We start from the raw sequence: 14,292 nt of genomic DNA on the forward strand, positions 1-14,292 counted from the left end.
AGACTCTCAGGGCTTAAATCTGTAATATTGAAGTCAGAGAAAAAGTCCTACTGGTTTGAAAGATCAAGTGTTAATACAGATTTTAGACTTAAGCAAGAACTGYCAGATTCACTGCCAATATTGATGATCCCATACAAGCCCATCAAATGTAGAATTAATGGGTTACACTCTTAACAATCAATATTTAAATGCTCTATCCACAGCTCAGACATTTCCATTCTTAAATACTGCGAATCCTCCCCATATCCACTCTTATATCTCCATGAAAGAGGTGTAATGCCTCATGCTCTTGATACAAAACTATTTACACTCACCCACTGTCATAGATTTCTAGATACAGAGCTATAAAGAAGGAAACTTGCTACATCCTCATGTCCTGTTGTTTGAGTACTAGCATTCAAGTGTTAAAGCAAGTCAGCATTCTTGCAAAGAAAACGATCACACTTCAACTCTGTATGCTGCATTCACAAGGAGTTGCCAAGTGTGCTTTAGCCATGAGCCATAGGATATTGTTTACTGAAGGCCTACTGAAGACTATCTACACAAAAACACTCATCTGCCTTCCTTATGGCAAGGAAAGCTCCAGGCAGAGGTGGAAGATGATCCGCAAGGACACTGTGGTCAGGCATAGCCCCACATGCCAACATGCCATTAGGACAGACATCCTCATCTACATGGGTGCCCCTTGCCCACTCTCTACCACATGAGCAGAGCAACTTCAGACATGTCTGCAGACATCTATTCACAAAAGATTACTTCTATACACACAAATTTGCTATTGCTTTGAGGAAAGTAAATTTTAGGGCCTAATACTCACAAACATCAACTGTACGGTATGCCTTAGGCAGACCACACCGCGTGCATATGTACGTTAGATAAAGCCACCCACCGGATCTCAGTAAAGCACACTCTAAGGTGCAYGTGCCAGCATCATGTAATAAACCAAAGTATTCTCCAAGAACAAGGTGCACACTTCACTGCAAATGTGGTTAGGCCTCTTAATCAAAGCTACAGGGTTATTACAACTGAGGAGGCCTGACAATACTGGATGTGATCACAGTTCTAATYATGACTTTTAAAATACTGGATTTTATTCATTGCTCCATCTTTTCAATCTTGATGTTTTATCCTCAGTTATTCAAGGCTTAAAACTGGCAAACAGATATAGAGTGTTCTGTTTTCTTGAGCAAAGAAGTTTCTGACTGCTGCCTCTTCAGAGGGTAATCTGCATATGAAGAGTTCAGGCTATAACTATTTAAAAGCCCCAAAGCAAATCCCAAGATGACAACTAGCTAAAGTACTGGCAGCATTACATCAGATGTATAAAAACCTGAGGAAAAAAAAAGCTGAGCTTTTGTCTGTGAAAGAATCAAAGCCATGGGGAGGCTCCAGACTGCACAGGGCAAGACCTTAGATGGAGACTAACAAGACGACTCAACTGCTCCAAGACTAGTGACAGGATTTTGGCACCAGCATCAGGAGAGACCTCTCCAGGAGACCTCTCTTCTACAGATCATCTGCAGACTTCCCCTAAGCTGCCCTTGTACACGCAGCTTTCCTTTCCGCCAGTCGACTTTTTCTTTCCTCTTTCTGTCCCTTGCCCTCCTTCCAAACCTTTATATCAAAGCTGTGCCCGAGTTCAGCAGCTCCTTAAGCATCACCCAAGTGAACTCCCTTCTTGTCACACACAGCTGGTAAAGCCCTTCACAACTTTTCTGTATCTGAGGAAAGATATGTCATAAGTTTGGGCCCTTTCTTATCTTCTCAAAATAAAGGATACAGCAATGTACTTACTTTGGGCCCTCTGGAGAAGGTGCAGTCACTGGCCTATAACTCCATTAGATGTAAAACAACAGAACAAGGTAACAGTTTACACCAGGATGAGGACTTGAGCTGACAATTTCAGTGGGAAAAAATCTCTCCAGGCACTTAAGAAAAATAAGACAGATGGAGCAAATGTTAAAATAAATATTATAGCCTATTTATTTATGAGGCTACTCCAATCTGAGTGAACCATTTGGGGCAACATAAACATTTTTCTGGCATTTTTTAAAGCCTGTGCGTTTCCTTCCATATGTTCACTCWTTCATTCAGCAAGTGCTCTGAACAAAGTTTAACTCTGGCAGTTTTAGTATCAAATCTCCAAGGATTTGGTTCACAAACTATTACGAAACTGCCCATCTCATTATTGCCTGACTCACAACACATTTGTGCGGAGCAGTGTAAAAGTAATACAGTTCTACAGGTTGTCCTCTTTAATCCAGTGAGGACCTGAACCATTGCCAGATTTAATCATTTTAGGAATCAATGTAGCCTGTTTCACTGCATTTCCTCTCCAATAACAGAGTCCCACAGCAACATCCTGTCCAATCTGCTGCACAAATTAAATTTTATAAAGCATATAAAAGGACATCATGAGTTAGTCTTTAAGAGTCTGCTGAATGTATACAGTGTAAAAGGATTTTTTTTATGAAGACTCAAAAAAGAGCATGAAATTAATATTGGACTGACTTAAGATGTAAATATTTTTAAACTACATTAGCAAATGCATTTTTTAAACACTGCATCTAAAGGAAAATCTTCAGGTTACTGGAATTAGATGGTTTGAATGTAATAGTATAGCACTGTTATTTCAGAGTGCTGACTTACTGCAGTTTGCAGAATTCTCTGACCTTAATCCAGCAAAGTATTTAAGCATAAACTTCATTTTAAATGAGGCTTGGATTTAAAACTGGAGTGGAATTATTCATGTGCTTTAAACTGGGCACAAACATGAGCATTTTGCAAAGCTTCAGCTATTGCCCTTCTGCTGTGGGTTATCAGCGTCTATTAGGTCTGAGAGTTTTTCATGCGGCACCAGGTAGCAGAAAAATATTAGAAAAGGAACAATGCTGTTATTAGAGGAAAGTCTGGATGAWGTTCACCCACCTGATGTTGTATCATTTTTATGCCCTGCCACCTCCTCTACAGTTTCCTTCTAAATACATTTATTTCATATTTCCTTTTCTCTCTCAGGAGAGRGATGTTGCAATATTAAGAACCATCAGCTGGATGCTTGGCTGCAGCAGGTGACGGCAGTGAAGCCCAGCCCTGATTTCCGTGTCGTTATTTGCACAGTTTTGTGTATTTTTGGCGTGTACCTTGCTCAAGCAACAGGGACTGATAAGCCCGTCTGGCTTCCGCGCCCAGAGTTTCACTTTCCAGCTCCCTCTGAGGCTGCACTTGAGTTACAACTAGGCAGCGGCGCAYGGAAACGAACCTTCAATGTGGAAAGAATTACCCCAAATTACCCCAAAACAAAGGTTCCTCTGCTAGTACGTATAGTCCCAGAAAGAAGTGGGATGAGAGTTACTGGTATTAGTCACTTCTGTATCAATGCACTTGATTTGAGCTAGGAGTTAAGCTGATGCAGCTGCCTCAAGATAGATTTTTAATYGAAGTGGTTACATTGACCAAAAACCTGCCTGCAAGCAAAGCTTACGTTGTCGTCCATGCAGGTAATGCTGCAAACCCAAGGAGGCTGATAATGAGGACGAGATGTGCTTCTTTCACTAATTAATCCTCAGAGTAAAAAGTAAAAACAGAAATATTTTTACYGGCTGAGATTAGTTAAGACTGAAGATCATGACAAGATCCAGATTTTTACAAATATTAAAAAAAGGGAGGTATGGGAGGGAGGAGGACAAAAAAAAAAGAAAGAAAGAAAAAAAGAGAACCCCCCACCAGACTGCAGATAGGCTGTGGACGCTTGCTTAGCAGACAAGTTGTTTTGCAGYGTATGCTTTGCTGCCAGTATCACATAGCATTTTGTTTGTTTTTTGACCAGATGGCTGAATATTTTCAAACAGGGGGAAAAAAAAAAAGTTATCCATAGCACATAAGGTTTTTCTTAGGAAAAAAAAACTYTTAGGAGAATCTTGATTGTTAACGAACTTTAGGAAACTTGAGGGACTGCTGAACACTTTGTAGACGTCCCATTTTTTGCTAAAAAAAGAAAGGGGGGAGGGGGGATAAAAATGATGACACCTGCAATATCAGAGGGAGGTTATTTTGGAGACACTGAGTTCAGTAATGTCTGCCCAGCTTGCAACCTCTGGACAGCACCTCTGTGAGACCTAAACCACACTACAGGGCTGAAAACACCCCRTCCACCATACAAAGAAAGACCTTAAATCGCAGCCTGACAAGAAGAATACGGTGCTGTATATTCTTATGAGGAAGCTTCATCCAATGTTTCCCTCTTGGGCCGCCTCCAAGCCCRCAGAGTACGTTTCCACTGCAAGAATAGCCAATAAATAAAGCCGAGGACAAGCTAACCACCCGAGACAGCCCGAGCCAAGCGAGCGATGGAGAGAAAAGCCGCTTCGGCTGAACTTCGGCCCGTGCCTGGAGCGACAAGCGTCCCTGGCGCCGGAGCGGGCTGGGGCAACGGGGCTGGGGCAATCAGCCGCCCACCTCCTCACCYTGCGAAAGCAAGTCCAGACGCAGGCCTAGCCCGTTCGACAAGCAGCTCCAGKATGTTACAACCTGTTTACTAGAGATAAGTTTACATGACTTAATCCCATACACAGCACAGACAGCAGTTTCCACTGGCAGAAGCGAGCGCGCGGCTCATGTCACAGCTAATGGGATTCCACTCATTTTAGCCAGGTTTCAGCAGAAATTAACTCCGCTGCTGGGTGCAGATTCCTTTGGTTTTACTTTTGAGAGCTAAAARGTAGGTGTCGAGCTCATACAAGTCAGAGACGCCCAGTAGTCAATGGAGAAGGATGGAAAAATCGCACTTGAAGGATGACTGCCACTTCACTGGCAGCTAGACATGGAGACTGGACTAGATGCCTAACTTCGAATATATAGTTCACACTGATTTTCTGCTGCCCTAATGAACTACAAGGATGCTATGTACCCTTCTCATGTGGTAGGTATCCGAGTAACTGTACCCAGATACAGTAACCGCGACAAAGCTCCTTCCACTGGTCTTTACTGTCTAATTCACTAAATAAAATAAAGGTAGAAGCAGGCTGCCATGGGTCAAAACCATGCCAGGAACATGCTAACAGCGAGGCAACAGGGACAGTTAGGAGACCACCGTTATTTGGGCCTCTTGCCTTTAGCAGCATAGACAGTCTGTCACCCCAGTAATTTGCTTTTATTTCCAGAATATAYGTTTCCTAATGAAGTGCCACTGGGTCGCCATCAGGAGACTATTTGCATTGTAAATGCCAGAGGTGAATAATGGCAAAGTTTGCTAATCAAGTTGTATGTTCAGTAATAGCCACATAAAGCCTTCCAAAACCATGAGTCAAGCATCAAACTGACCCTTTCCCCCCGCCCCCCTTTGCAATGAAAGCTGTGATTCCTACATAACCACATGACGTGGCTTTAGGGAAACCTTTTCCCTCGTTTAGCAAAGCAGTCCAAGAGATTAGCAGGTTACTAACACAATGGACAAYGCTGCAATCCAGAAGGGGGGTTTGTTGGGGTTTTTTTTAACTACAAGCCGGAACTAAAAGCAGGTGATTCTTCAGAGAAGCTAGCAAACATTAAAATAGGGCAAGCATTAAATATACCTCAAAGCAGAAAGACATGAGACTCCYCTTAGCTACGGCGAATGAGAACCTGATCATTGATTACAACTATTTCCTTAGGAGCACAGGGCTACACGCTGAACTAGTCGTGGTCTGTGCATGCCTGAAAGGATCCGTTGACACTAACAGGACACGTTGCTTTGGTGTAGGGTTGAGGAACGCCTCTGGATCTCCTGCCTCATGCCATGCAGAGGCTAATGCCGAGCACCCCGGGCTTCCCGCCGGCAAGGGAGGAATCAAAGTACTGGTGAATCCTGTATTCAGCGTCAATAGCCAGAGCCACCCTGTCTGTTTTTCTGGGAGAAAAGACAGCTGGGCTGGGTTCAGCTGCTATTTGAGCAGCGCCAGGGGAGACGGTCCTTGCCTGACTCGCCAGGACGCTTGGAGTGAGCTGCAGGGCACGGCGACCTGCCGAGCAGCAGGTCTGCAGGGAGGCAGCTCGCCAAAAGGCCGAGTCCTTTCCCCACTCCCGTTCGATGAGCAGTCTCCTCCAGCACCCCCAAGATACGCTCATGTTCCCTTCATACAGTCCTGGTGTAAAGCAATCCAACTAGGGCCTGGTTTCCTTCCTCTGAAGAAAATCTGATTTTTTAAAAAACAAATAAAAGGATGAAATCAAACCAAACAAATGACAGAAGAAAAGAACTATCTTGGGAAAACTTACTTTCTTTTCCTTCATTGACTTTAAGGAACCACAAAGCCAGGGATAAAAAGCAGCAAACTAGAAACAAGCAGCATTTGATCAGCACTGCTGACCTGTCAGCAGGAGGGAGCCATGGATATAAAAGCTTGGGAAAATCACAAGCCATCCGTTCCTGATGTACATCTCTTGAAAGACATGGTGCTAGCCATCCATGTGTACAAAACACGGCAGGTCTGTGTGAAGATCTTCCTTTGAAAAACTTCAGAGAGTAAGAAAAAAGCCAAAAGGATTTTGTATGCCATGAGAAATGCTATGGGAAATTAAGAATCAACGGCTGAAGTCTTAATCATCTTTATTCTCAAGTTTCTTGTGCAGAGTCACTAATTCAGTGCATTTTCTGGGAGTGTACAATCAATTTACACACTAATTTCTCTACTATTAAATGCATATTGATCATTATCAAGCCAGTAGCACAGTTACGTTAATGGCTCTTTGCCCTGTTCTCAGAGATCATCACCACCTTCAGGTTTTGTATTCCTCATTGCTTCTTCCGCTAGCCTGGTTACCCCATATATTGCAATTTACTGATCTTATTCCATTTATAAAAAATAACTCCAAGCAACCTAAGGTCAGTTCCAAACTCAGAGGTAAAATTAATTCTTTTGCTATGGTAGTTTTTTTCTTTAAGTCAAAGTAGATTATAAAATTAGCATTAGTAACTCATATTGGGAACGATAGCAAAGAAAACAGTTCTTTAGGTTRCATCCACCTTGCTAACTACAAGAGGGCCAGGGATACGTCCAGGATCCTGGACTGGCTCTTCCTGCTTAGCCTGAACCTGCTCTTGAGTAAATACTTCTGAAAGGGCTGTCTGGAGAAATCCAAAACAGAGCCAGGGCTGAGCTGACAGCAGTGCATGTGGGCGAGCAAGGGTCTTGTGTAAAGCTCTTCCTCTGCTCCTCTGGCAGTCCGGAGAGTGGGCATAGCCATTGAGCCTCCAAGCTCCCAAGAGACTTTGCTGTGGATTATTTCTGGAAAATACCTGCACCTCTAAAACGGAATGAAATCAAAATAAATGAAAAGCAACCCAGTTTCCAGCATTTTCACCACCAAATAATAATGTTCTTATTAAGCATTTGGGCCTTTGTTCCAAAAATGTCCAAATATCACCTTAAACTGTCTCTATTATTTGTGTTATATTTCTTTACCACAGAACACTAATAGACTAGAGAGGTTATTGCCATGTCAGCAAGGGTTGGCACAAGGGCTTTTGCCTTCTCTTTGTAGCAGGTAAAATTCTCTGTCAAAGAAACCTTCTTGYTGGGAACCGCCCGTCATCTCAAATGATCTTTTTCATTGAAAGCACATCTGATAGCCAACAAATACCCCTCTCCTTGCAGAGAGGGCACTTGTGTATCTGAAGCTGAACAGAGAAGGACAGACTAGTTCTTTAGCACCTTTCACACCCAAACTTCTCATTTTCTTCCTCTTCCTACACCATGAAGTACAGCTGCCTTGCTCAACACAAATCCAAATTTGCCCTATCTGACCATARTTTTCTGATTTTGAAGCTAAAAAAGAGAGGGCACCAACTTTACACCTGGTGAGTCCCAAAGGCTCTTGTGCTACTTCTATTCCCAGGGCTTTCCTGGGGACAAGTCATCCACAGTTCCCTAGCACCAACTAAAGAATCTTGGACTGACGAGTAAAGACTCGTGRTTAGCCTAAATTGACACAAGCTGGCTTTGTCCCTGAAAAGAGCAGTCCTGCTGACCCCATCTCCCCACCTCATCCTGTGCTACCACCTTGTGTCTACCACCTCCCCAGTCCAAGATGAAACAGTGAGTCATATGTGCCCGTTCATTCAGCTAACAATAATTATTCTCTCTTTTTTCTTTTTTTTTAAGCAATTAGTTTTCAGCCGAATCAGCGTGTGATCTGCCCCACCGTACGGTGACGGCATTGCTGCAGCCGACCTGGGGAACCTGGCAGTTTGGCAGCAAGTGAGGTCTTAGAGCGTGGTAACTCAGCTGTGAACTGTCAATGCTTTTGAGAAAGGTGAGCATCATCATACAGCTTGCAAAGCAAGGTAGTTATAGATCTGGCTGACATTTTGTAATGAAAAGTATTTTTGTTAGAAAAGGGAAGGCTGTCAAAAAAGGGCTTTTAATGATTCCTTTTCTTCATACACACAGATTTTCATTTCCAAAAGACTGTAAACCAACATGTTTTGATTACCAGCAACCAAAACCTAAACAGATTTTCAGGCCCAAAATAACATCTAGAAAATAATTACTAGGGGGAGGGGAGAGACAGACACTTTTCCAAGCAAATGGAAGATCTATAAAATATACAGCCATGCTGGACAGAGGCAAAATACCTTTGCAGTAGCAGCCCCTAGAAAGATCTTGGCAGCATCTGGGAGACATGTGGGTCCTGTTCCCTGACACCCTTCTAACACTGTTTCTTTCCCACCACAAGTATAAGGTGTCTAGGTTGCCTTTCTTGCTGTTACATCTTATCTCTCTCCATTTATTTGTTTTTTTTTCCTACGTATCTGATCCTTCAGCAGGTGTCTATAGCACTTGCTGCATCCATAGGCAAAACCTGCTCTGATAACATCTCCCCATCATCCACAAGTGGGGTGAGTCCCATATTTCTGATCCAGGTCCTCAGCTGACGTAAATCAACACACTACTAAATCTTTTCCAGCTGGCACCTGGTAGAAAACGTGGCCCTGCAGAGGCAGCAGACAACCTAGATCAATACATGCACCCATCCTAGCACCCATCTTTCCAATACTGCCAACCAGTGCCACTCACGGACATGCTGGGAATCTCAGCAAAGCTCATATCCTCACTCACCCTCTCTAACATCTGCAAAAGCTACAAGACACTAAAAAAGAAACTCATGCATTTCCTTATGATGACAAATACTCATCCTCAACAATCAAGCTCTATTTGGTGGTGGAAGAAACGTAGTCTTTTGTTGGCTGAATATACATTAGTCGTTTGAGTTTATAGTCTATTATGGTAGTTTCCACCATGTCTAATTTTCTTAACCTGGAGTCATTACAACCGTGGTTCACCTTTCATTTTTCATACTAGCATCCATCGTCCTTCTCAGGTGTTCAGTTCTGACACCTCACCAGCTCCCCCTGTGTTTCAGCCCACCTCCCGCCTGCGTACTGCAGGGTAATGCTTTCTGTGGCAGTCCCCATGCCTTGGCGGCTGTCTTCTCCCCTTTTGTGCACCTGTTCCCACTTCACTGACTTTATTGACAGCAGTTTTATAGTATGGTTATTGCTCTTCTTTCCTCATCTTTATGACCCTCCATCAATGTGGCAAATGGAAGCTGTRTATTTTTTCTCCCATTTCACCTCTAAAATGCAAGTCTACATAGCAAGAGCTAGTAATAATATGATCTGTCTAGGAAACTTTCCACAGCTCCTTCTGGTGACTGGCTCATAAATTAAGAAGTCTTTCAGGTCTTCGAGGCTGTTTAGAAAACCAGAGCTACAACACTGGATCACCCCAGCAGCTAGTGTAGCTCCTGCTTTATTGCCAAAATAGCCAACATATATACTTCAGGCATGGGGAAAGCATACCAATAAGGGACAGTGAGAGAATTGATTTAGAAGAATTCCTTCCAAAACACAGCGATGAGCTAATGTCCTTCAGAGATTTTAAGACCAAYAGAAACTATATGAGTCCCAGAGACCCAGAAATCCCATACATTGTTTMCAGTGAAATAYAAATAAAAATATCTTACCTTTCAASAGTAATAACATTTAGCCCTTCAAGTGCCCAGACAGCCTTTTTCATTTCTACATTATCTTAAGGACTTGCATTTGACTCATTTTCTCTGGCCCCTGCATTAATACATGTTCTTTCTCTTCCTCCCCTGAGTTACTCACGTCTTCTCCAGACAGCACCACCTTCTTTGCCGAGGTCACTGTATGTTTGTTAACCACTATAGAACAAACACAGTACTCGAGGCTCCCAAGTACTAATGATAAGGCACAAGAACACTCTCATAAATCTTTTTTCTTTTTTCTTTTCTCATCTGCCCAACACATTTCACCATAAACACCTAGGACGGGGCTGTCTTTGCTGAGCCACCGTCAATGACACCAGCCCTTTTCCCAAGCAGGTACAGAAATATAAGGGAAATATAAGAATGTATAAGATCATTCAGATTCCTTCTGGCAGACATCCCTGTTATTCCTGCCAGTGTGTATCTGGTGATAGGTATGTTGGCTGACTATATAGCTTTCTTACATAATGTCCTTCCCGACACTGACAGGCATCTTCTTTCCAGCCTTCATAGGGAAATACAGGAATTTCACCTCATTTCCCAGATTACTTGTCTTACTGTATTATCTTGACTTAATATACTAATWTATTCAGAGATACTTAATACAATACTTGGACATATCTCACTCTTTTACCTTTTTTCATAATGAAAATGGACATTATTTCAACACACTTAATTCACTGTACCTGACCCACTTTCAAGTTCATGCTTCACCTCCCTTCTTAACAYTCTTAGCTTCATCTTGCAAGTGATTTTCTAAAAAGATTTTTTTTCACTACCCAAAGGAATTATTTCTATCAGTTATACCTTCTCCAGAAGAATTCCAGTACACTAGTAAGAAAAAATATATATAGAAGGGTTATACTACTATGCTTTCCATTCACTTAGTCATTTTATAATTCTTTGTTTGGTTTACCTGCTATCCCACTGCATAAACTACTCCAATGCAATGCAATCACATTTATTATGTGTATCCAAAACATATGCATTTGTTCTCAATCTGTATAGTGACTGAGAATCAAAAGCATATGACAGAAAAGAGTTTTGCCAGCAGCTCAGATGCTTCATATATCTCAATGCAAACAATTTGTCTGAAGGGGAAGTAAGAGAAGAGTCACTATGTTTTTTTATCGTTGCAAAAAGAAGAGATGGAAAAGAACAACAAAATGAAAAAAAAGATTCATTTAGGCTGAGTGTTAGGTAAAACGTCCTAAAAGTAAGATCTGTTCAGATCTGAGGGAGTCTATAAGGGGAAGCCAAAGAAGACTCATTCAGTTGGAAAGTTCAGAAAAAGCACAAGGCAAGCCCTGGAAAGTAAGACTTCATAAAAATGCACCCTGCAGCGGCAGGGCGATGGGCATGAACGAGCTCATCCTTTCCACTGCAACTGTGCAACACGTTATCATGCCAGTGGAAAACYCTGGGCATCATTAACTCCATTTCCAGTCAATAATTTATGGAACACATGAAACATCTGCGATACCTCATTCACCACTGGTATCAGTAGCAAGAATCCACTAGGCAATTCTGCCACTGGCTTAACTGGAGTTAGGAAGACACCAGCAGTACAGGATACATCAGTCGGACTTCCAAATTTCTGCATCCTTGAGGTACCCCAGCCACCCAAACCCAAAGGGTGCCGGCATCTCCTGGCGACGCACCCACCTCCATCTCCACAGCAGCTGTCTCAGAGCAACGGTGTGAACAGGCATCACAGCCAGCACCAAACCCCCTTATTGCCAACACTTATGACTACATAAATTTACTACACAAAAACCACCCCGAGAATATTCGTTYGAGCTGCTCTCACATTTGGTTTGCAGCACAGACATGCTCTTCTCAAACCCACTGTGCTGAACTACTAGAGTCCCTGATGAAAAAAAAAAGGAATGTCAAAAAGGTTCCTGAAAAATGACATTGCAATACATTGTTATTTTTATKATCTGTGTTATTAGAGCACTATGGAGCCTCAGGCATAGCCAGAGATCCCACTGCTCCAAATGCTGTACCAGTGCAGAAATCTCACAAACTGGCAGATATGCGCATTTCTCACAACCGTGAGGAGACAGAAAAACAAGCTGTCAAGACGGAGGAAAAAGAAGAGAAAAAAGAAAGAAAGAAACRCAKCTAAAAGAAAGATCCTCTACAGATTCAAAATGAACTRCCTCCAGTGCATTAAGTGTTGTGCTTTTCAAGCCTTTTGGATATAAAACAATAAGACTTTTACCCAGTCTTCAAAGGACCATAATACCCTTTTAACAGGCTGTGTTTTTTCATCTCGAGTCTTCATCCCAGCCTGAGTCTGCTCAGATAGGAGTCAGCCACAATGGGAGTTGTCATTTTAATAGCTATATACCCAGAGCACTCAATTTAGACTGGAAAATGGCAAATGGTGAAATTTAGAGTGACATGTATTAGCCAGGTATTAGCCATGTTTTACATGAACTAACAACTTTTGTTCTTCCTCACTGCAAAACAGCTGATCTGCTACCCTGCTTCTTTGCAAGCTAAAATTTTATTTTCCTTCTCCATTTAGAATTACATCCCCTGGGACACRCTGTTGCATGGATGCACCCACACACACCAGCACAGGTTACAAACAGCTTTTTAACTATGTGAGTGAGGGAAATCTCTGTCTTTTAAAGAGTATGCAAGTGAAACTTTAAAATATTTAAACAACTAATGTTGTCCATCATCTAGAACAGAAAGGAAAAGTACTCTAGGCCCAGATCCAAAGGGACACTGAAGTTGGCTTCTGGAGAAAATCTGGGCACCTAAAGCCCAGCCCGTAATCCTGATCATATCACTCTGATACTTTTGTCAAGATTCAGCTCCTTAGCCTTTAACCAGCTGCACTGGTTTGAACTTCAAGCAAAGACTAAGGTAAGATGGGTCACATCCTAGTAGGGCACCAGCTGAAAAAGGAGATAGGTACTTCAAAGCAGGTGGCTACTTAAGTCCCCCACTTTGAGGATGACCAGCATTCAGGAGAAGTATACAAATCTGCCTTCACTTATGGCCAAAGTTGCCACCATCCTGGACATGCCGCATTTCACCCCAGCTCCCTGGGAAATGTTCTCCCACTAGACAGATGCTGCAGTCTYCTGCTGAAGCTCTAATACTTAGAGGAAAAAAAAAAAAAAAAAAGGATTCAGTGGTTGGAGAGAGAGGGAATATTCCCAGGTCAGTGATCCCCTCTCTCACCACAGGGAGGAGAGAGGGGTTTCTGCACACCAAGCCAAGGTGCTCCCCAAATCTCCCCTAAGCCAGGAGCCGGACCCCTTGGCCCTGGCTCCCATCATTAGGTTGCAGCCCCATATCCCCTGCCCAGTCTCAGGATAGACAAATTATTTAATGCTGAACAGCGTAACAACAAAACACGAAGTGAGGAAGCTCTTATAGACCAAAGCGACTGCATGCTCCTGGAGCATCATCTTCTGTGAGGTTGGAGAAGGGGGACTGATCACCATCAGCCTGGCTGCAGAGTATTTCCTTCCGCGAGCAGCACCCCAGCCTCCAACCTCTGCTCAGCAAGGGGGTACATAGCCCCTGCGCTCCAGGATTTAAAATGCAGGAAAGACTTTGTTTCGCCTATAGAGAAGTAGCAGGGAGCATGTCCCTGCATCAGGAGCAAGGATGAGGGACACCCTGGGAGGAGACCAACAGAGCCACCTTCCCCAGGGCCACCTGGGCTGGGTGGTTCTGTCCCACAGCCACAACTCAGGCAGTGCCAGATCCCCGCGCCCCAGGCACCGGAGTCCCTCCGACTCCCGGTGTTAACAGGAGGAGAGATGCTCAAAGTTTCTCTTCCCACCTGGCGAGCACACTGCAGCTGACACGGGGGGGGGGGTCAGGGCGGCTTTAGCCCCCTCCTCTCCCTCCTTTCAGGAGGGCAGCGAGAGCCTGCGCGACCTGCCAATCCCTCGGTTTTGGGGTGAGCTCTGGCATTTCCAGGCCTCGGAGGGAGARGAGGCGAAGGGGGAGGTGTTGCATGAGCCAGCCTGCCCGGAGGGGAGAGGGTCGTGCCGGCTGCGGGGTGCAGAGACCGGCGGCGGGGGCTCCCTCTGCGCCGCAGCCCGACGCCACGGGGAGGGGCGCGGACGCATCTGCCCCCCTCCTACACATACACACACACACCCCTCTGCGCCCCGCGACGGGGAGATCTCACCTCTTGGCAGGGCGGCAGCTGGAGGGCGGCGGCGGGGGCGCAGCACAGCAGCCAGCAGCCCAGCAGCCAGCGGCCCG

At 44.0% G+C, this 14,292-nt stretch overlaps 1 protein-coding gene across 1 annotated transcript in view; it reads right to left on the minus strand.

Moving 5' to 3' along the window:
• ELAPOR2 (endosome-lysosome associated apoptosis and autophagy regulator family member 2) overlaps nucleotides 1-14,292 on the minus strand; it is a 101,401-nt gene that overhangs the window by 86,598 nt on the left and 511 nt on the right. Inside the window, 1 exon segment of the mRNA XM_085325770.1 lies at nucleotides 14,216-14,291. Coding sequence (XP_085181896.1) covers nucleotides 14,216-14,291 — 76 coding nt within the window.

Source organism: Rhea americana, unplaced genomic scaffold (genome assembly GCF_003343005.1).
Source record: "Rhea americana isolate MKP2758 unplaced genomic scaffold, rheAme1 scaffold_1, whole genome shotgun sequence".
Lineage (NCBI taxonomy): Eukaryota > Metazoa > Chordata > Aves > Rheiformes > Rheidae > Rhea > Rhea americana.